At 39.6% G+C, this 24293-nt stretch overlaps 1 protein-coding gene across 2 annotated transcripts in view; it reads left to right on the top strand.

Moving 5' to 3' along the window:
* Positions 1–22995, top strand: part of iqub (IQ motif and ubiquitin domain containing) — a 29568-nt gene extending 6573 nt beyond the window's left edge. For both annotated transcript variants that reach the window (XM_023344091.1, XM_005814131.3), the window contains exons 3-13: positions 49–183; positions 5674–5841; positions 7559–7734; positions 12823–12978; positions 14446–14656; positions 14753–14928; positions 20495–20665; positions 20749–20925; positions 21493–21741; positions 22170–22355; positions 22458–22995. In XM_023344091.1, the coding sequence (XP_023199859.1) occupies positions 49–183; positions 5674–5841; positions 7559–7734; positions 12823–12978; positions 14446–14656; positions 14753–14928; positions 20495–20665; positions 20749–20925; positions 21493–21741; positions 22170–22355; positions 22458–22559 (1907 nt within the window). In that variant the 3' untranslated portion in view covers positions 22560–22995. The remainder of the gene's footprint in view (positions 1–48; positions 184–5673; positions 5842–7558; positions 7735–12822; positions 12979–14445; positions 14657–14752; positions 14929–20494; positions 20666–20748; positions 20926–21492; positions 21742–22169; positions 22356–22457) is intronic.
* The last annotated feature ends 1298 nt before the right edge of the window (positions 22996–24293 follow it).

Raw genomic sequence — 24293 nt, 5'->3', positions numbered from 1 at the left:
AGCAGTAAGAACAATGTGATGACAGACAGAGTCTGTGTATGCTTTCAGTGAAAGTTGTGCTGGTGCCAGGGGGTCATGTGATGACCATGGCTTTCGCCATCGGGCTCACCATTGAAGAGATGAAGCATCACCTGGCCTCAGAGCTGAAAGTCCCACTGGAGGTACTGCAGCTCTACCTGAATGGTGAGTCATTTGCTTTAGCCTCCAACCTCACATCACATTTCTCATCTTAGTCCTGCTTTGTCACATGCAAAACCTTTAAAAGCTGCAGTGTATGGCAAAATTGATTGAGTAGATTAAACACATCTATTTATTACATAAATTGAAAAAAACTGAAAGACTAAAGATATATTTGGGGTGGAAGCTTATTTTATATCAGACTTTATTGATAAAAATGCTTTTAAAATGTCCATCCATTACTCATGTGCATACAAATTTGAATGTTAAAACATCTAATTAATCTATATAATGTCTTTCACTTGTTGATGGAATTAGTAACAAAGGAACTTTTCAGTCATATTCTAATTTATGGAACGAGTCTGTATTTGCTGAGTATATTTGCTTAAATATAGCAAATATTAGAGACGCAAAAACTATTTACCAACTGGTTGGAGCAGTTGGTGAGTAGAGTGACCATCGATGTTACTGGATTCTATAAAATGTGGCTTAAAGCTGAGATGCTGATGTTTGGACATGTAAAATATATTTTCTGTCTGCATATAAATCTATAAATAGTTTGGTTTCTGTCAGTTCTGTAAAGATACAAGAGAGAACAAAGCAAATTTCTCTTTTATATTGACCAATAATTTAATTTTACTTAATAGTCGCTGTAGGAGCCATGGTTTAAAATTTAACAAACTTTGGCTTGCTTTATGAAATATTTCATCCTATTTGATGATTGATCTGAATATTGCCATGTTCAATTATGCAATTAGTCCAGGGAAAATGTAGAAAAACGGGTGATTGTATTATTTTTCCCAGTCTGTCAGCCATGGCACGTTGCCATGTGTAACCGGTGTATACTATTAGTGTTCTTTACTGATAACCTGGTCTTATACAGTTGGTTAACCTTGTTGTGTTCAGATGAAGAAGGGAGTCGGTTGTTCTTTAATGCACAGACAGAGGCCTGCAGAAATAGAAATAAAAATCCCTTTAACATGCAGCTCTTCCATTCACAGGAGTCGGAATTCCCCTCTTCTCAGGCAGCCTAGCGCCAACTGAACAGTACAATGCTGATGTCATAAGACGCTCTCTTAAAGTGACAGTACAGGTACTAGTGCTTGTCAAAATTAGTAAAATAATAGAATTCTTAAAATATAACAAAGAAATAGAATTTTCCAGTGTTAATCAGGATTTGGTGAAATTTCAAACATTATAATAATAAAAAATAAATGCACATTTTCTAAAGTTGTTACACATGGCAACCAATAACAACAGCCCCGGGAGTGCAGAGCAAAGAATACGTTCAAGTGCATCAGGAATTAACACTAAAAAAAACCCCACAAAACATTTTCCACACAAAAAAGTAAAAACACCAAAGTGATCGCCTGAACACTAGCGGTGGTTGATTAGCTACTTAAACACTTGCACTCCTTATTATCTGCCAGAAAATGTGTCTAGTTCACCTTATTTTGTGTTAATTGAACCAAAATACTCTGAACTGCATAACAAGAGTACATGTTGATAAAAGTTAAGCTAGCATAACTAACCTACTCTCCACTTTCTTATATACATTTTTAATGAAGGCTTTTTACTGACCTGTGAAGTGATTCCCTTTGGACCTTGTTATCTTGCTGTCGTAGCGTTTTCAATTAAAACCTTGGGTCCCTTTTTCAGATTCTTTGTTTAATTTTCCCGACCATCGATATTCCTGACAAATGAATCTTTTAATATGGACCCAAACAAGTTTTGATTTAACAATAAATATTGAACAAGCAAGGCTTATATAACTTAAAAGTGCAGGCGTGCAAAATTGAGTTACTAAAAATAATAATAAAACATATAAATAAAAATTGAATTCCTCCTTTCTGAGGTAAATGTCAAAATTAGCTTCGTACACAGGCTAATAAATTTGAAAATAAAATAACATAACAACTATGAATAAATCATTAAATAAACTATGAATAAACATTCAGGCCTTGGAGTAACAAGAAAAGGTGCATAGAAAACTTATTTATTGCTCATTTTGTGACACACTGATCTACTCTGATGCAGTCAAGCCAGATACCTGGCATCTTTTCTTGGATGCCAGTTCATCAATGTTGGGGCTCAGAGTTTGAGCTGAGGAAACCTTCATTATCGAACAAAGGTGTTCGTCAGTCAGATGTCTCCTGTGAGACGTTTTGGTCATCTTCACTGAGGAAAAAAGTTGCTCACTGTTACGTCCACAAAGGGCACAACATATTTGAGGACACGAAGACAAAAATGAGGATTCAAAAGTAATTTTTATTTCAACTCTCTCGACCTTTTTCTTTCAGATGAGCTTCTTTAGATTTTTCTGTGAAGAAAAAGAGAGAATTAAATCCTTGGTTCCCCGTGTCCCAAAAAAAATAAAGAAAACAAAAATCCCAAAGTATACTGCTTGTAAGAGCCTTATGGTTGAAATGAGCAGTTACTGATGTGGCAGGAGCACGCGGCTTTGACACCTGGGTGGTGGGTGTGTCGAGGTGGGCGTGACTGTCACTAAGGTATGAATGGGAGCCATACTGGCGCGCTGATTTGTATGTATGAGGAAGCGGGTGCGCCGGTGGTGGTCATAATTTCTGTTGACCGTGTTGTAATGTCGCTTATTGTTAGCCACATCGTATGGTTTAGCCTGGTCAGTATGTGTCAGTCCATGTAAAATCTGAAGTATGACAGTCAAGTGGAATAAATTGATGATTGCAACAACAACCTGAAGCGACTTGGAGTGTATTGAAGCACGCGTCGGACAGTCTGAAATTCACCGCGTTAACCCAGTGCGGCCTTTACAATACCGCTAGTTTGCCGCACATTTACTGCTCAAAAAAATGAAGGGAACACTTAAACAACACAATATTACTCCAAGTAAATCAAACTTCTGTGAAATCAAACTGTCCACTTAGGAAGCAACACTGATTGACAATCAATTTCACCTGCTGTTGTGCAAATGGAACTTTGTACAGAACAAAGTATTCAATGAGAATATTTCTTTCATTCAGATCTAGGATGTGTTATTTGAGTGTTCCCTTTATTTTTTTCAGCAGTGTATAAACAGAAAGTTGGACCTGATGAGCCGATCAAAAAGAACAAAACGGTACAGTAGGGGGCCAACCCTATACAGGGCCGTCGAAGCTCCTGCTAGTACTGGACTACAAGAAAAAAGAAACTACTGCTAAAGAAAAATCGAAAACAAGACAACCGGTCCCACCAGGTCAAAAATTACAACAAAAAACATCAACCAAACAAACGGCTAACAAAAACTACCGTGTGGCAGGCTGGAGACGTGCGCACCGCGTCAGAACGCATCCTAGGTGTTTGTTGGGAGGGCGTCGCCCTTTACCTGGCGCAACCCAGCCTATTTATAGGCAGTCCAACAGCGTCACAAATTAACGGACCAAATTACAAGAAAGAATTATCAAAACTCCAACGTATATTAAACAACAACAACAAAAAATCATACAACTAACTTCTATACAAAATGATCCAAGTGAAAAAAAAATAGACAGAAATAAATACAATGTGCCGAAGCACATAACACTCACATACATATGTAAACAGATATTCTGTCTCCCACCTGTCCAGAAAAGTTCTATTTTCTGCCTTTCCTTTTGCCATTGTTTGGTAGGGTAACACAGTGACAGCTGTAGTTTGAGGTCGCAGTGTGGTTTGGGGGAGAGGCCCGGGGCTGCGGAGTGCGCCGGGGCTTTCACCCAAGGAGTGCGCAAGAAGACGGATCACCACCTTCCTAATACATCCATGTCCGCTACCATAAGTGCTACTGACACAGAGGAGGCGTGTCTCCTCTGTCCTGATTGACGCGCCAAAAAACAGCAGAGCATTATGGGATTTGTAGTATAAGTGGTGAATGCGGCGTCACAGCGTTGCCACTGTATAATACCAGTGGGCCGGCTCTAATATTAATTTGAAATTGGCTCGTGGGCCAAATATAATTAAAGTGTGGGCCAAATTTGGCCCGTGGGCCAGAGTTTGACACCTATGCACTAGATCACTGAGCGGACTTGCCATTTACGTTTTACAAAGGAATTTTAAAAATCATTCACTAACTGTTGATGCTTTGAATACAGCATGCAGCTGCTATTGAGTTACATAGATGCAGGCATATAAAGAAAAATAGGAAATGTTGGTGAGGACTGTCCCCGTCAGTCCAGAGTTGGTGGGGACATGTCCACACCAGTCCTTCAGGAAGTTACTCCTATGATTTAGGACACCATTTATTGTGCGGGTTATCAGTGATACATCTATCTTGTTTGATGTCCTACTAAGTTATATAACTAAGATCTGAATGTTAAAACTAAAGCTGCACCAATTGCAGTTTTCTGGCCAATCACAGATTACTGATCATTCACTACATAATATTTTGGTGCCACTCTCTCAATTTCATCTGCCATAGTACAGAGAATGGCAATGGAAAACAACAGCTTGTCCCAACGAACGTCGATAAATCAGCCGGCCAATAAATCGATGTACCCCTAGTTAGAACGGCCTTTCCAGCCAGGGACTGATTACTGTCTGGTTACTGCCTGACCTGCCTTGATGATCATAATACATGTCTAGAGAAGAATCAGCTGACTTGTGTCTGGAACACACAATTTTTGAAATGTTAACACAGTGCTGATTGACGATGAAGAAAATCCAGAAAGTAGATAAGTTCAGATCTCTGGGTGTGTTTTGGGCTCCCAACTTAAATACAAATCTCATAAATACTGTTAAAACTAATTTTATCTGTTTTCTTTTGATCAGATCATGTTTGTTTTTACTTGTCAAACTCAATCTCTATGCTTTGACTTTGTCTTACGTTTTTGTTAACCAAACTAACCAGTCAGTTTTAGACCTGGGATGTTCTACAAGGAAGCTCTGAAAGTTTCAGATCAAAAGCCAATGCAAAGGCAACATTATGAAGTTTAACCTCCTATGTTTTGATGGTATTATTTCAATAAAGCTGACTTTTGAATGTTTTACCAGTCCAGTCCCTCAAGTAAATGATGTCAAAGCTACACTCCCTATGGAGCAGACAGGTAGTGCTTCAGTTTGATACAGAAAATCTCTAATCTATCTGACAGACATCTGACGGGCAACTACTCAGATTTGGAATAGTTAGCCATTAAACAGTTAAGATTCATTAAGACCCATCTGTGATTACTGATTATTTTCTGTTGCTGTTATTATTTTTGATTAAATTCTAGGCACATTTGTGTGTTTCACTCCTGGTCATAGTGGTAAAGCTTCAGCTGTCTGAAGACTGGACCTGAAACGAGCTGCTCCTTTCTTTTTACTTATGGAGGATTGTCTTAGGTCTTCATGTTGTTGATGTTATGATTCTAAGCAAAGTAGAAATGCTTCATAGGCTACATAATGCCAACACTATACAGATTTCTATGATGTTCTGCTTTGTTTGAATGTTTTACCTCATATTATGATCTCCAGAGTGTTTTGGTTTAAGAAAAGACAGAACCTCAGATCACTCTTTTGCAGGTAGAGTGGTGGAGGAGAAGCAGAGCCTTATGGAACTTGGCATCCGACCTCACAGCTCCACCCAGATGGAGATGAGCTCCTCTGACCCAACTTCTTACCCACTCCGCCTTCTCCGCCCCCCAGAACATGACAGCATGCCCGATGTTATTACTGTACGGGTCCAAAAAGGTATGGCCTCAAACGTAATCAGTAATAACTTAAACCCAACTCTGAAGACATGAATTAATCAAAGCTGATACTGAAAACTTAAATAAAACAGTTTTGTTTTATTCCCAGCATTCAGTAGAATCTGGAACTGCTTCTACTTTCATTCCCCTCAACAAAACCATCTGTGGGTTTAGAGTTATATCATACGGTAATGTGAGGGACCAGACTCAAACGAGGACAAAAAAATGTTCAAAGTAGCAAAAATTCAATTTAATTATTCCAAAATAGCAAACAAAACATAAAGATTTAATGCAAAAATAAATCAAAGAATAAATAACAATTTTGGGCCCAATTTAACTGAGGTCAACTGAATTCTAACTGAACACAAACAAAACTGACCTGCCAACAAAGAACAAAAGGCTGCTTAAATAGGGGTGGAGTAACCTAAATCTACCACATGAGGGAGGCACGACATAACAAAAGAACAAATAAATACAAAATTAACTTAAGCATTCTATGAAATAAATAAAGCAAAACTAACTCTTACTTAGCAGAAACAATAAGTGAATATTTAAGTGACAAAAATTAACTAATTAAAAACAACTTGAAACAAGTCTTCCCCCTTCAGTCTTTCAAAACAAATGGTATGCTCCAGGTTTCCTCCTCCAGCTGGTTTGTCTCAGCAGCACCTCAAACAAAGAACAAGTATAAATAAACCATTCAGACAAACATTAAATCAGTGTGCACCCATTAGAAAATATATGTCTAAATGAAATAACTAACTTAAACGTATAAACTGTAATATAATATAAAGAAAAATACTAACACAATGTGGTGGTGGGCGGAGCATCCACCACAGGTAACAATAGGGTAGGAAGAGCTACCATCTTGAAAAAAGAAATGCTGCCACCACCAGGTTTTAGGTGTGTTTGTTGATAGAAAATGTTGCTACTCTGGAACTGTTGCCCAGAAGTTCAAGACCAAAGCTCATCTTCTACATAGTTCAAAGTAAGGGACTGTAATTTGCTAGTGGAAATGTTCAGATTACTGTGGTGAGTCCGGTTAGAACTCCAAAGAAACGCAGACGCACTCCAGTGGGTTTAACTTGCACTTGCTGTTTATTTCTCAATCTGACGAAATTGTGTGGTTCTAGAAAGATAAATAATAATACAGCATCAGTGTCTGGATATGACCTGAATAATATCACAATTACTAAATAAAATCCAGGTTGTGTGGCTCTTATTGAATGTGCATGTGAACAAAGCATGCTATCAATTAAGGCTAAAAATTTAAATATTCGGCTAAATAAACAATATCCTTAACTTCTAACATTACTTACTTGCATTTCCATGCACACAAATCAAACGAGGTGACAACAAACTGCAAACAAGTTAAACAATACAAAATGCAAACAGTAAACTCTACAGCTCCTTTTTTTCTTCTCTCCCTTTCTTGTCTGCATTCTACTCCCTGCTGCTCTAAGCTCCGCCCCTTAAAGGGCCCAGCATGATAGTTTTTTAGGCAGCTTTTTTCACATGGCCCAGTAACAGCATTACATCATCTCATCCTTCCTCGACTATCACAGAAAGCTGAATGTTTCCAGCAGCACCAGCTATCACACCCTAATCCAGTCTGACTTACTCAGCTAATAATTGTTTGACCACTAGGTGGTAGTCATGTTCTTTGTTTAGAGCACTGAACTTTTGATCCTGAATATGTTTTTGTCTCTATTTTCCAGATGAAGGGGTGTTTAAGGAGGTGGTAGTGGAGATAGAGCGTTCCCACCAGAAGAAGCCCTTCCTTGGGGGCTACAGGCACCGGTTGACTGGGGTGGAGTACCACAACGCCGCTGTACAGACCCTTCCTAAAAAGAGGCCTGACAGAGGTGTGCTGGTCCACAGTCTGGGCATACAGGTAACACGCAGCCCTCCAAAACTGTTAAGAATGTCACACATTAGAAAATATTTTAAATGGCTTCTAGTCAATATGATGGTGGCTCTGGACTGGTTTAAATCTTATTTCACTTTCTGTGTCTGTCTTGATGCCCGTTGGTCCCCCTCTGCTCCACTGTCCCACAGGGCTCAGTTCTAAGTCCTCCTTTTCTTGTTGTACCTCCTTCCTCTTGGCTCTATTTTTAGAAAATATGGAATTGATTTTCATTGTTATGCAGATGACACCAGATATATTTACCACTAAAGAATGCAGACTCCACCTCTCTTCAGTCTCTGTATGTCTGGAAGATTTGAAGACCTGGGTGGGCCTAAATTTCTTGAAACTTAATGAGGATAAGACAGAGGTAGTGATTTTTGGCAGATCCATTTTAGATTCCCTGACCAATCTTGGCTCTTTGGCCCAGTATATCAAGCCGGTTATTACAAATTTAGGGGTCAAGATGGATGCTGGTCTTAAGCTGGAAGCACAAATTAGAGCTGTTGTAAAATCCAGCTTTTTCCACTTAAGGCAGCTAGCCAAAGTAAAACCTATTCTCTCCAGACAGCACTTTGAAACAGTGATCCATGCATTTGTGACCACACTGCTGGATTACTGTAATGCACTTTACATAGGAGTCAATGATTTCTATATTTCCCAGCTTCAGAGGGTACAAAATGCTGCTGCACATCTTTTAACAGGAACATGAAAATTTGACCATATTTCCCTTATTTTAGCTTCCTTACACTGGTTACTAGTACATTTTAGGATTCATTTTAAATCCTTTTAATTGTTTTTAAAGCTCTTAATGGCCTTGCCCCTCCCTATCTCTCTGAGCTGTTACATTCTTACAAACCCTCCCGTTCCCTCAGGTCAGCTGATCAGCTGCTTCTGAAGGTACCAAAGACAAAGTCCAAGCTCAGAGGGAACCGGGCTTTTTCTGTGGCAGCTTCCAAGCTATGGAATGATAGAATAGAATAGAATAGAATTACTTTATTCATCCCAGCAGGGAAATTATTTTGCAGTTACAGCAGCATAGAGACAAGACAATGATCTTCTTTTGGCCTCTTCACTCGCTGTTTTTAAGTCCTTTTTAAGACCCATCTTTTTTCCTTGGCTTTTGGAACAATCTGAGGGGTTTCACTTTGTTTTATTGTGTCTGCATATTAATATGTATTTTATATTCAATCTTTTCTATTTTATAATCGCATTGTATTTTATGATTGTGTATAGCACTTTGGTCCCATCAGTGTATAAAGTGCTTCATAAATAAAGTTGGTATGGTATGATAAAAATGTGGAACCACTAAAAGACGAGTTAAAAGGAGGTTAGCTAAAGCGGTGTTTTCAACTGTAACTCCAGACTGTCTCTTTTTCAAAGTGATGCACTCTCTTTCACTCTCTGGACTGGTCACCTCATATCAACCTCATATCAAGCTTTATTTCTGCCTCATTAGTAGAACTACACTGTCAAATGGTCTAACCTTTCAAACTTACTGTCAAAAGTCAGAACTTCTCTTTTTTTATTGTGATATACACTGCTGAAAAAAATAAAGGGAACACTCAAATAACACATCCTAGATCTGAATGAAAGAAATATTCTCATTGAATACTTTGTTCTGTACAAAGTTCCATTTGCACAACAGCAGGTGAAATTGATTGTCAATCAGTGTTGCTTCCTAAGTGGACAGTTTGATTTCACAGAAGTTTGATTTACTTGGAGTTATATTGTGTTGTTTAAGTGTTCCCTTTATTTTTTTTGAGCAATATATTTCACATTGCAGATTTTCAAATGAAGGCACCCATAAGTGAACACATGCATTTATTCAATAAACCAAACAGTTTAAAATAACTGGTTTATTGAATAATGCTGTTAGAGCCATAAATAGGAAATATTTAAGTTAGTTGTATGATGGTTTGTTTTTTATTTTATTATATTTAGTAAGAAGACTGATATTTGTTCAAGCCTTTTTTATTGTGAGATTTAGATTTATTTTGAAAGGCTTGCTTCCTGCCGGGCCATATATTGTATTAGAAAAACTTGACGGATTACCAAGACACGGAGCAATGGGCTCTTTGCACCTGCTGCGCTGACGTCACAACCGCATGTGCAAATGCTGCTCTCTTTTTTTCCGCTTTGAGTTACCATGACAGCTAGAAAGGACAAAGTTGTATTTCAGACGCAAATAAAACAATACTATGAACATTGCTGTCTTCCTTATATAAAGGGCTTTTAAGTTTTCATGGATTTCCAAGCGATCCTGAATTAAGAAGACGGTGGCTTGCAAATATTCGTCGCTACCAGTTAAAGCTAAACGCCGCACAGCAAAGTTTACAGCCTTCGCTTCACTCCTGATCAACTTCTTCAGCCTAAAGCAGAAGGTAAAGGAGCCTCCTGTGTTATTTCCATGGAATCACTTCTGTATTCAGCCTGAAAGAGAGTTTATGGGAACGAGTGAGCAGACCAGAGCCAGACAGCCGAGCTACTGATCCGCCTGTACAAACCGCTGTAAACATCGTCCTGCTTCACAAGAAGCATGCAAAACTAATAAAGTGAAATAACACAGAGACCTTAAGGAACACGGCCATATTTTTTCTAAAAGCAAAAACTTTGAACCTGAACATTCAGCTGAACTAGAACTCTAACACCAGAGCTGCTCTACTGTTAAGCTATGGGCTTGTTGTTCCTCAGGCTTCAGAAGCAAAAAGCCTGAACCGTAAAATCCACATTACTTGGTCTCTGACACTAACGACAATAAACGCATGTAATATACTTGAAAAAAAGGTAAAAACATTGTCCGGTAGAATGGATGAAAAATGTTTAGATACTTAAATAGCACATTTTTACAAGAAAAATGTTTAGCATAAGCTAAAGCTAATGTTAGCCACAAAGTTTAAAGAAAGTAAAACTCACCTTCATATCTGTGTATAATGAGGCGAGCATCTTTAAAACCTTTCTCCAGCTACTTGTTGGGGCTTTGGATCGATGTACATCATTAACTGTTACCTTGGACAAGCCCTGAAAACACCCAGTGTAAAGAGCCATTTTCAGTAGATCGGAAACGATTGAGCCGCTTTTCCCGAACGCCGAAGCTGACCTGCGAAGAGCCCATACAGTTTTTGACCATGTAAGCTGTGTATGTTTTGGAAAAGGAAAAAGAGGAATTATAAAACTGATGTATTGTCATTTTTGTATTTGCATTTTTTCGTTACTTTTTACTGATAAAGGATTTTTGTTAAATTCACGGTTTGCACGCGCACGCGTCCTTTACTTCCAGTGTCTAAGGATTCTAAGGAATGACACAGATATTGGATCTGTTGCCATAACAAATGCTATTCAATAAACCGGAATGAGTAGTGTTGCTATTAAAAGGAACCCAAAATGTTACATTTGTTCATTTCTACATTGTACTACATATTTCTATCCACTGTTTAGTTGTGTTGGAGTCTTCGATGTAATAAGAAACCAAAAAAATGAGAAAATGGATCCAAAATCTGCAATCATTACTGAATTTTACTTAGCCCACTTTGTTCTATGAAGATTATGTTGAGTTTAAGTTATTTTAAGCCCCAAACAAACAATCCATTTTAATGTCTGTGGGATATGTGAACATGAGATTTGATTAAATTAGAACTACACAGATTAGAAGGAAAACAGTTTTATTCAGCTTCAATAGAACCTGATCAGATGAACCATAATCAAACATGTTTAATTACTTCAAATCAGTAATATACAGATTGTTCTTTCCTGTCAATAAGACAGATTTTATTTTAAATGAATGTGCCATCAGTGCTTTTGGCACAAATTTCCCATGCTGAAAGGTGAAGGTCTCTGGACATCCTGAAGTTGTGAAGCCACTGGGACTCTGTGAAGCCGGACAGAGACGGAGGCCACAGGATGGTCTTCTGTGCCAATTTAACAACATCTGAAAACATACACAATATGAATATTAATTAATGTGCAATGTGTACATAAAGTAACAAAAACAAGAAAACAATACTGTGGCTGAAATCAGTGCCCATATTTGGTGTATTGTAAGTACAGTCATAGTTAATAAATTTGAATGAGTTCCAAAGAGACTCGTTTATTAGATTAAGAGTACCTTTTGAAAATAATGTTTAAGCATGTATTTAAACATTTTTCACTGCTGGTATATTCTAATCTTACACGCTTTGTTGTCATTAGCTGTAACCAAACAAGTCCTAATTATTATAAATAAAAACTTTGAAACATCCCTTTGTGTAATTAATCTGTAACTGGTTTGTGAGCTGAGTTACTGAAACACATTAACTTTTCATTAATATTACAACTGATTAAATATGAGTGCAATTGTAAAACAAATGTCAGCGTTAGCTTACCGTCCAGTAACCAGAGTTCACCCGAAGCTTCAATCAGAAGCCAACTTCAGCCGCCGCTTTGTCCAAACTATGAAAACTCCGATGGTGAACCTCTGAGTCCATGAGAGCCGCAAACTGAAACACGTTCTGCAGGGGAGTTCCACAAGAAAAATAATAAATTCAGGAGCTATGACACTATTTTCTAATAAAGTTTTGACATAATAAACAATATATATTTATGCTTTTATTTTTTATTATGTCAGTTTTGGTCCTCCATACATCCATTTTATTATGTTTTATATAACATGTTGAAAGTATTTGTTCTCAACCTTTGCTTTGTATTTCTCAATTTATTCAGTATTGCAAAATTAATAAAAATCATTTGTACATATCATTTTTATTTACATTTTTACATTTCAATAAATATGTAGATAGGGTTTTTTCATTTTTTTTAATGAAGAAATTGGTATTAGTGTTAGTATAGCCTACACTGCTTAGAGCAGGGCTGTCTAAGTCCAGGCCTCTAGAGCTGCTTCCCTGGAACATGTAGATGTGTCTCTTTGCAAACACACCTGAATCAAATTGTCAGCCTCTGTAGAACTGAATGAGCTGCAGATGAGGGAATGTGGTTCAGGGGCATTGGAGCAGGGATGAGACTGACTGGACCCAACCGTCTTTCTTACAGAGTAAGAGTTTTACACTGAAATTCATTTGTGTTTTGTTTTCTCCTAAACAGACAGCTGAGCTGAAGTCTAAGCTGCAGCAGTGTTCTGTGGACATGTCCACTCAGATGACTGGCATTGGCTGCTACGTGTCCTGTGTCAATGACAAGTTGGTAACTCTTGGGGAATATGTGACTGCTGATGAGTATCATGGCAGGAGGCTGAAGGCTGTGAGTGAAAACTAATTTCCTTGTTGAGGGACACTGTTTTTTTGTTTTGTTTTGGGGGGTTTTATGTCATAAAAACATTTTGTTATGATAAGTTACCATGGGCCTCAACAGGCTGTGACTGTGAAGGAGCGGCAGAGATCCACAGCTCCAGTGGGAGAACCACTCAGTAGGACTGCAGTGCAGGTCTGGGAGAGTGGCAACAAGCCCTAAATAGTCCAGCTGTACTGGGGACAGCACACACACTCCTACTATTGTTGACTTAAGTGCAAAAAGTGAAAAACTGCATATTGCTCTGACACATTCGCACCACAAAGCATGACAGTGGTAGTATCATGCTGTGGGGGAGGATATTTTTCAGCAGGGACAGAGAAGCAGGTCAGATTGGATGGCTGGAGCTAGAGGAGATTCTTGGGAGGAAACCAGTTAGAAACTGGAGGAAGTTGACCTTCCAGCAGGAGAACCAGCAGAACATCCAGCCAGAAATATCAAAAAGTACTGCATGAACCCGTATGAAAATGGGCCAGTCAAAGTAACAAATGAAATCCAATACCAGCTGTGTTTCCTTTGACCATATAATTGTTTAAATTGTAATTACAAAAAAAATCATTTAATGAAAACACCCCAATGTCCAGAAAATACTTTTTTTTCATTTTAGTCTTTGCACTAGGATGAGGTGGTTTTTGGCTTGTTCTACATTAGTGTATTTCACAAGACCAGTATACAGTAGAATCCATTTTTTTGCATCAACACGAGTCACTAGATCAACAACTGGAAAGGATGAAGAAGACGACATTAAGTGGTAGAAGGATCATAGCGCAGCATGTTTTTTAATTAGTTTTGCATGAACAAGATTATTCACATTTGAAGTGTGTTACTTCTTTAATAAAAACTCTGCAATTGTAAAATTGTGGGAGGTGTTTCAACATTATCGAAATATCAACATAGAAGCTGCATTTTCATTACAAAACTAAGAATCTGTGGTGAGACCTGGGAACTGATGTTCAAAGATTCTCTCCACCCAGTCTGACTTAGTTGGAGCTGCTTCCTGAGGAATAATTATGTTAGTCACCCATATCCCAAACCACCTGCAGCAAAATGTGCATCTATATGTGCAGAGTCCTTACTCCTTACTCTGACCCCTGTGAGGTCCACAGGACTTGAACGAGAGAGTTTGGTGTGGAAGAAGTGCTGTGCAGAACCCTGAGCTTAAGTTCAAAGACCATCTCTGGGATGGAGTCAGACTGCTGCTCCCTACACCAGTGTCTGACCCTAAAAATCACCCTTTGAAATATACTCAAATATTCCCGTGAACACTTTGAACCCTGACAGAAATCTTAAAGCTGCCACCCCCACCTAAATGCATTCTATTAAAATGGGATCTTGTTAAATTTTAGAACAGTCTAAAGGCCGAGTGACCAAAAAAGCTGTACAAAATGTGTGAATGTATATATATTCTTTGTTTCCCAGGTTATTTGCCTGCAGTCCTACGTTCGGCGATGGTTAGCCCAGGAGGAAGTGGAGCAGCTGAGGAGAGAGCGAGCTCGGCGCCTCGCCTGGTTCGACCTTCAGGAAAGAAAGTGCAAAGAGGAGAAAGAGGCGCAGCTGAGAGAACGCCGCAGGCGCTGGATGAACCCACAGACCAAAGAGGACTTCAATTTGCTCTACCACGCCCTGCAGAGTAGGCCTGAGACCAGGGCCTGAGGGTGTAGGAAACACCTGTAAGGTGTCTGGATATGTATAATCTCTCTTCCTGCCTGTGATTTTTGCTTTTCAGAGTGGAGGAGTGAGGAGGAGGAGCAGATAAACTGCAGCCTGCACGGTGCAGAGAGGAAAGCAGCTCTGTGCGCGCTGCTGGAGCAGGAAATGGAGTTCATTGCTGCCATTGGCCGCCATCAAATCAACGTAGAAGTTATCAACCAAGACAAAATTATCAGGAACTTCCTGAATAAGGTCAGAGGTCACTTTTCTGCTCAAAAGGCTCACTGAAAATCCGGTACTTTAAAACATCTTTAAGGTCAAGATTGACATTGTTAGACACACCAGCTAAAGCACGGGTGTCAAACTCCAGTCCTGCAGGGCCACTGCCCTGCAACTTTTAGATGTGTCTCTGCTGCACCACCTGAACAGAATAATTAGGTCATTAAGGCTCTGGAGAACTGACCTACACAAGGAGGAGGTCATTAAGCCATTTCATTTCAGTGTTTGTGGCTCATCTAAAAACTGCAGGACAGCGACCCTTAAGGACTGGAGTGACACCCCTGAGCTAAAGGCTAACATTCACCTATTCACACTCATAATAACACACATTATGCATATAATATGCATATTGGTAACCTGCCAATAGGTATATTGGCAGGTTACCCAGTGGAACATCAACACATGACAGAAGGAAACTAGATTAACTTTAATGAACTTTAAACTATTCAGATCTATTTGTGCAGCTTCAGTGGAAACGGCTCATGTGACCTTCCAGACAAATCAGTTTCCTTGATGACTATAACTAACCTGCTTCAGCCTTGTAGCCGGCCTAAAAATCCAAACATTTAAAGGTCTGCTTTGGTTTATATGTTATCAAGCAGGCATAGCAAGGTAAATGAGGTTGTTATTTATCTCTCTTCCTCTGTCTGGTTTGTGATGAACATATTGAATGAGAAATTTTTTTTGAGAAAGTGTAAGAAAATGTGTTTTGTTGTCTCTGGTTGTAGTTCAGTGCTTCTTTGTGGGGGTTAAGGAGTGTATCTTTAATCAGCCACAGACTAAATCCAGGTGTGTGGCAGAAGGGAAACACCTAAAACATGCAGGGCAGGAGAACATGAGGGCCAGAATTGAGAAACACTGCTTTAAACAGACTTGAGTCCTTAAGAGCAGATTCATAAGAATTCCATAATTGTTAAGTTCATTAACTCCTTCAGACCCCTCGTCCACTGGAATGGACATGCAATTTTTCTGGGATTAAACCAATAAAAAAAATTAAGAAATTTGTTATTTGCATGATGGATCTTACAGATTGGTTTCTTATTAAACAAAAACAAAATTTAGACTCTTAACTTGATACTAGTGAGTTTCAGGCATCACACAAGACAAGCATGTGTATGAAGTGCAAGACGGGGAGGAGTAAGCATCTGTTTTCCACCACAAATATTAATGTATGTTCATAGCAGCCTAAAAAATTACTCAGTATAATTGTAAGTATTTCCAGTCATAGTATTTGAAGGTTTTTTGAATTTTCTTGTCTATCATGAAATCGTAGGATTTTTTTAAAAGTTGAATGTCCATCCCAGTGGACATCAGGAGTTTGTGTATGTTGTACAACAGGGGTGTCAAACTCCAGTCCTCAAGGGCCGGTGTCCTCCAACTTTTAGATGTGCCTCTGCTGCACCACACCTGAATAGAATAATTAGGTCATTAGCAAGGCTGGGAGAACTGATCTACACAAGGAGGAGGTAATTAAGCCATTTCATTCCAGTGTTTTGTACCTGTGGCACATCTAAAAGCTGTAGGACAGCGGCCCTCGAGGACTGGAGTTTGACACCTGTGTTGTACAACGCCTAATTATTCAGTGTTACCATGGAAAGAAAGAAGCATTTATGAGCATATCATAGCCATTTTGTGGTTTTTAAAGATTTTATGTTGTTTTATATTTTCAATGATGGAGTATAAAGTCCCAGACTTTCTTGAACTGATTGTACATTGAGAGATATCTGATCTTGAGTGCTTGGATATAGGAAATAAGCCATGTGAGAACGGGAATTAGATGGTAAATTGAAAAGTAAAGCAGTTCTAATTTTTCAAAGTGTCTCATGCAGAGGTGTTCGAGCTATACAGTGAATCAGTGGGTGATGTGGTCTTGCTAGATGAAATTGTCAGTCTGTACCACACAAAAATCTGGGAGAAAAGTCAGTGTCCACCAGATGCCACAAGCCATAATACACAGGAAATACGCACTTCTACTGTAACACATGTAAAATCCAGCTGTGCTTTGTGCCACACTGAAACTGCTTCAAGGGTGTTCATCAAAAATGAGAGATTCCATAAAAATACCCAGCAAGCTGATGCTTCGTCAACGGTTTGGTAACTGTGTAATCCGTTTACATTGCTACAAATAATAACATGCCAATCCATTTGAACTTTCAGTGAAACATTGCTGAAGTCAAAACTACATTTTGTATTATATATGCTCTATTCAGACATGCACACTGATACAGAAGCAGACATCTAGTTTAAAAGGTTGAGATCATGCCAAATTAGATATTACATGAAACTATATGGGAAAAGTATAGAAGTTTTCAAGATATTCTATGCTCATTTAGTCGAGATGTCCATTACAATGGACATTAAAAAAGCATATTAAAACATGAGATAGGAAACATGTATCATTTTCCCTTTATTTTTAAGTGTAAAGAGGAATAAAAATCAGTTGAGTAAAAATGTTTTGGTCCACTAGAAAATACTAAAGGGAAACCGGTCGTGACGCGTCTTCTGTGTCAAGGCTTCGGAGTGTGTGTCGAGTAATCCAGGAGAATATTTATGAAATGCATATCGAGGCTTGTGGTAATGGAGCAGGTTGTGGCGTTTAAAGCCTCACAAATGGGCTGATTCAGGAACTGGTTTGTCAGTTTGCTTGCAGATCAAAATAAATGGCAAAACGCTGCTGTTTCACCCATCACATTTTCTTGTTTTAGGATTTTATTGCATGTGCGTTCGCAGTTCATTACAGCGTCTTTTTTCCGATGGACCCAATTCTCTCTTGTCTGGCAACGTTATGATATCTCCAAATAGTTTCACACAGTAATAAACCTTCGCCTATGTCAAAAAACCAACACAGTGATTCCTGTGTGTCATGAAATGTTTGTTGGTGGTGGTGAGAATGAGACGCAGTGGAACCAGGTTGTAGTGAAATTGATGGTTTTATTGAAGATAAACCCTAAACACATCCAGCCCCGGGGCCTTGCCACCGAGGAGCTTTTTAACCACCTCGGCGACCTCGTCCCCAGAGATTGGAGAGCCCAACCCAGAGTCCCCAGGCTCAGCTTCCTCAATGGAAGGCATGTTGGTGGGATTGAGGAGGTCTTCAAAGTACTCTGCCCACCGGCCCACAACGTCCCGAGTAGAGGTCAGCAGCACACCATCCCCACTATAAACAGTGTTGGTGCTGTACTGCTTCCCCCTCCTGAGACGCCAGATGGTGGACCAGAATCGCCTCGAAGCCGTGCGGAAGTCTTTCTCCATGGCCTCTCCAAACTCCTCCCATGCCCGAGATTTTGCCTCAGCAACCACCCGATCCTCATGCCGCTTCGCTCGCCGGTACCCATCAGCTGCTTCAAAAAGGCCCAATAGGACTCCTTCTTCAGCCTGACAGCATCCCTCACCACCAATGGGTTTGAGGGCTGCCGCCGTGACAGGCACCAACAACCTTGCGGCCACAGCCCCGATAGGCCGCCTCGACAATGGAGGCATGGAACATGGTCCACTCAGACTCAATGTCCCCCATCTCCCCCGGGACGTGTTCAAAGCTCTGCCGGAGATGGGAGTTAAAGCTCCGTCTCACAGGGGATTCCTGCCAGGTCTGACCAGCATCCTCCCCCACCACCGGAACCAACTCACCACCAGGTAGTGGTCAGTGGACAGCTCCACACCTCTCTTCACCCGAGTGTCCAAGACATACGGCTGCAGATCCGATGAAACAATGACAAAGTCGATCATCGAACTGCGGCCTAGGGTGTCCTGGTGCCAACTGCACGTATGGACACCCTTATGCTTGAACATAGTGTTCGTTATGGACAATCCGTGACGAGCACAGAAGTCCAACAACAGAACACCACTCGAGTTCAGATTGGGGGGGCGTTCCTCCCAACCACGCCCCTCCAGGTCTTACTGTCATTGCCCACGTGAGCGTTGAAGTCCCCCAGCAGAACAAGGGAGTCCCCAGGAGGTGCACTCTCCAGTACCCCATCTAAGGACTCCAAGAAGGGTGGGTAATCTGAACTATCATTCAGCCCATAAGCACAAACGACAGTCAGGACCTGTCCCCCCACCCGTAGGCGGAGGGAGGCTACCCTTTCGTTCACCAGGGTAAACCCCAACGTACAGGTGCCAAGATGGGGAGCAACAAGTATGCCCACTCCTGCCCGAAGCCTCTCACGCTGGGCAACTCCAGAGTGGAAGTATGTCCAGTCCCTCTCAAGGAGACTGGTTCCAGAACCAGAGCCATGCGTCGAGGTGAGACCGACTATTTCTAGCTGGAACCTCTCGACCTCACGCACTAGCTCCGGCTCCTTCCCCACCAGAGAGGTGACATTCCACGTCCCAAGAGCCAGCTTCTGCAACCAAAGATCGGACCGCTAGGGCCCCTTCCCTTGGCAGCCACCCATCACACAATGCACCCGACCCCTTTGGCCTCTCTCACGGATAGTACAACACAATTACTGATAAACACAGAGCATCCAGACAGTATTTCACTTTTTCCACTATTTGTTTTATTCCAGCCTTTTTCCAAATATTTCCTCAAAATTCTACACACAAATACCCCATAATTACAATGTCGAGTATGTTTTTTAGTTCTTTGCAAATTACATAAAAACAGAAAACCCAGAAATCACATTTATATAAGTATTAACTGCCTTTTCTCAAAGTGCACATATCATACATTTAAATCCTTCATTTTCACATGTAAATAATTATCTCGTCTATATAAATCTGAGAGTCCTTCAGGTACATTTAGGTAAACGTCATATTGGTGTGTGACCTTTGACCTGCATTGACAATTGTGGGACCTTATATAAACAGGTGCTTGCCTTTCCAAATCAAGTTGAATTGAGCACAGCTGGAGAAACGTCTCCAGGATCATCAGTGGAAGCAGCTCAGTTTAGAGCTTCATTAACAACATATTAAGCAAAGACTGTAAATGCTTTCGTAAATGTGATTTTGAATTTTTCTATTTGTAATGAAGAAGCAAAACATAAAAAATCCACATTGTCTTAATAAGGTATGTGTGTATGGAATTTTGAGGAAAGATTAGTGTAATACATTTTGGAATAAGGCTGTAAAGTAACAAATGAAAAAAGTGAAGTTCTGTGAATACTTTCTGGATGGACTGAAGTAAACACATCCTAGTTCTCAATTACCATCTCATTGTAGAATCGTGTTATTATGATGACCTGATTTTTCCAGTCAGAGCAATGCCATCCCCATGCTCTGCTCTGTTCCTCAAGACAATAAGTGAACTCCCTTACAAAGGAATGGCATAATTTGAGGAGGACTCACCAGGTTTTCCAGTGGAATAAGAACAATTGCCAAGAAGCATTAGTACAGCAAAGCCGTAATGAAACACTAATTTTCTCCCTTTTTGTGGCAAGTTTCAGGTTTAGTACACCAGGTTTCAGAAATGAGGAATGAGTAGACACGCAATAAAAAAGCAAGTGGAACCTTCAACCTTGTGGCAGTGAAAAGTTGAAAGTGTGTACTGTATAGTTTTGCCATCAGCAGAAATCCTAACAGCTTGGTTTACCCGGTCCAGGCAGCTGCTGCACATCAGTGGCGATCAGCCACAGGCCGTCTGTTTGAGATGGACTCTGTGCCTGATGTCAGAGCCCGGGCGCTGAAGGAGATCTATGACGACATCAGCAAGTTCCCTGTGGACCAGCAGGAGAGACGGCGCTTCCTAGAGAAGCTGAGAAACACTGTTATGGTAATATTCTTGAGATAACTGAAGATGTCTGCTGTCTGTGCTTCACAGAGATGCTGACATCACTGAGTTTGCTTATTGGACAGGAGCATGAGTGTCAGCTGGTGTGGGACATCATTGATCTGATTGACAGGGAGATGGACTTGATGGGTCGAGATGTTAAGGAGCATAATCTGGAGGGCCTGAGGAAGAGGATCTGCACTCTTTTCCTTCAGTACATCAGAACACCAGCGTTTAACCCCAAAGTGATCAAACTGCTAAAGGTAAACCATATGATGTTCATGGTGCTCTTTATGTAAAGGTTTACTGTGTTGAGCCATAGATCAAAGTTGTCTGTCTTCAAGATCTCTAGATCAGTGTTTTATCCTTTTTATCCTTTCTGAGACCTTTCAGCCTACTTCATGTTGTCAAGTGATTTCTTAATAACATTATATTTGTGTATATATATATATATATATATATATATATATATATATATATATATATATTAATTGTAAGATGTTCTCTATATTTACTCCACTTTTGATACTGAAAGGAATGGCATTATTGAAAAGACTTTGAAAGCAAAGGAAAATCGATTTTTATTTAACTTTATGAAGCTGGGTGATTATTATCATGCAGAAGTATAAATTTGGCACCACTGGGTGGAATCATTGAAAAGAGAAACAAATTATTAAAAACAGCAAAGTTTATATGCAGAATAAATCTATTCTTAATGCATGAGCTACATTAATAACTATCTGAAGTAACATAATCAAAATGTCCTTGGACATGTTGGCTTTAGAGATGTGTGTGAACTGAATCTCAGCGTAACATGGAGTCTGTTCCAGGTTCACAAGAAACCATCTGAGCTGCAGCACGACATGTTCTTCTGCCACGGGTGCCAGCGCTACCTTTGGTCCGCCGACTTTGATTCAAGTCCCACTGGCTGTCGGAGTCGTCGCTGCCGAAACTGTACCCGCTTAGACAACGTTGCAAGATCTAGAGATGACAACTCTGTGTACCAAAGCATCCTGAGGAGGTTGAGAACTGATGAGCACCGCCTCAATCCAGAAACTTCCATCCCCTTCTTGCTGCAGGTAAATGCTACTCTCTCTGCGTGTGAGCAACCGATGGCTCGCTCTCATTTATGTGAAGCCCTGTCAAACTCAGTGACATACATCAAGATTTCTTTAAGAGATATACATACACTTGATGTTTTACAGGTGTCTGGAGATATGGATTTATCTGAAGACATTTGAAAGGCAAAACAAACATAACTTTCTGATTGGTTTAGTTGAAAAAGGAGTGCTTGTTTACAAATAATATACATTATTTACTGATGTTTTCTTTTCATTAATTTGAAAGAAGTTCTTTTTACAAGTAATCAAAACAATCAAAAGAGATTTATCTAAACACACAAATACCAAAATTCAATCTTAAAATTACAGGGAAACCACCAAAATAAATCTACATTACATCTCAAACAGGCCAACATGTCTACAAGCTGACCTTTGCCTTTGTCCAGGTGGACGACATTCGCTACCTGATAGAAAAGGTTTGGGCTTCCTGCTCAGCTCTGAATGGCAGCAGAGACATCTACAACCTGGTGTTTGCTCGCTGGAATGTCCAGGAGGACTGGAGCCCCTGGAACTGCATACTGTTGTCCAAAGAGGAGACTTCAGCTCACACACAAGTGGAACACATCCATAAGGTTTGTTCAAGTGACTGACTGTGACTGGTTTTGCTGAATGTATTTTCCCTGGGCTGACCACATCCAGTTGTCTGACTGAATCTTTCTAACCTGTGTTTCCAGGCATATGAAACTACATTCATCCAATGGGTTGAACAGAAACACTCAATGGCACGACAACACTTCAACAAGAACCCAGTTATAGCAAAGAACCTGGGCCTTTAGCCAGATGCTGCTCCACACAACCAGTTTGTCTTCTTAGCCTGTTGGTCACTAATGAGAATCCTGACCACACTCCAGGACATTAACAAATCCTGTGTCCTCTCACTGCTTCTCCCATAAGACATGTTTGCCTTATGGGTGAAATAAACAAAACACTTCCTGATTTTTATTGTGTCTCTGATTCAACTGACTGCTAAATCAGTCTCAATGTGAAGGGAAGGTTTGTAGTCTGTGAGAATTTCTGTATCAAGTGTGGTTTTCACTAGAGGCTTAAGCAAGGCAGTTTTCACAGGGGACAGACTGGTGGGACTCTGGTCATAGATCTGTTTCAATCTGAGGAGATAAACATTGGAAAAAAGCTGCTTAGGATTGGCTGCACTGCTTTGAGCAGTGTTTAAAAAATCCAATGACCACGGAGCAGAGCCCCCCTCGCGGAGAAAAAAACCAAAACTTTAGTATATTTCAAATATACTTACATTTGTGTAAGTATGTTTGAAATATACTAAGTATTAAGTGTATGATATATAAATATATACGAAGTGTACTAATTTTGACATAACTTTAAACACACTTAAATATATTTGTACCACAATACACATTTAAGAAATATATTAAATAAAACTATACTTTAAGTGAACAAAATATGTATTTGCTCAAGTGTACCAATGAAACAATTTGCTTTTAAATATTTTTTGTGTATATTTTAAAATTTAAGCTCAAAATAGAATTTTTTAAAATTCACTTAAAGCTTACTTTAAAAGTAAACTGATATATTGAAATTTCAGTATGTTTTAAATTACATCTCCATGTTTTACTTTAGGCTAATAAAGTAGGCCTTTTTAGGTTCCTTAATAATATTTTACTATTTTTGTTAAAATGGCATAGAATAAAAAAATAACAATCCTTATAGTGGACTTGATGTAATGTTGCTTAACAAAGTAAATAATGTGTTCATACCTCAAAACATCAAATACTGACACTTTAGTGACAGAGGTTCTACAACAAAAACAATACTTGTCCTTGACACTAAATGTAGCAGGTCTTCAGTTTTACATCTCTCTGAATATGATCTGTTGTTTTCAGTTTTTTAACTAAAACACAGGAGCTATTTTTACCCAGTCCATTTTCAGAAGTATGATGGAAGATTATGGACGTAAATATGTGCCATCAGGATTTGAATAAAAAATGCCTCTGAAATTTGAATATTGGTACGGAGCCCCATAAGGGACATGGGGAATTTTTTTCTTTTGCGTTCCCTCGCAAAACTTTTGCATTCCCTCGCAATACTGTACTGGTCAGTTATGCAGCATAATTGAATACTGTAAGTCTTTCTTACGGTGGGCGCCGTACTTTCTGCTTTAATATAAGGTTATATGAGGTTTTTCCATGAATGTTAGAATCTTTTTGTGAAATATCTGAAGTTTTATATTTTTCTTTAGGATAGAAAGGCACCACAAACCTACGATATAAACAGAAACTTTCCGTAAGTAGGAAAGAAATAAAAATACTTCTTAATTTGGACTATTTCTGAGTTATTATCGCGGGTAATCAGTCATCTGACAGTTTTGATTGTGTCTCTGTTGTGTTCGTAGTCTGAATGGTTTAAAGGGCCGTTTTCAATTCCATCTTAGCCTTAACAGACATAAACGTGCAGTGTTATTTTACAGGTTACGTCTTGCGCGTCAAAATTGAGCCAACTTGCAGCAGAATGAGTAACAAAACAGCATCGGAGTACTG

The sequence above is a fragment of the Xiphophorus maculatus genome, chromosome 2 (genome assembly GCF_002775205.1).
Source record: "Xiphophorus maculatus strain JP 163 A chromosome 2, X_maculatus-5.0-male, whole genome shotgun sequence".
In the NCBI taxonomy this organism is placed as follows: domain Eukaryota; kingdom Metazoa; phylum Chordata; class Actinopteri; order Cyprinodontiformes; family Poeciliidae; genus Xiphophorus; species Xiphophorus maculatus.
This window is presented reverse-complemented; position numbering and strand designations above follow the sequence as displayed.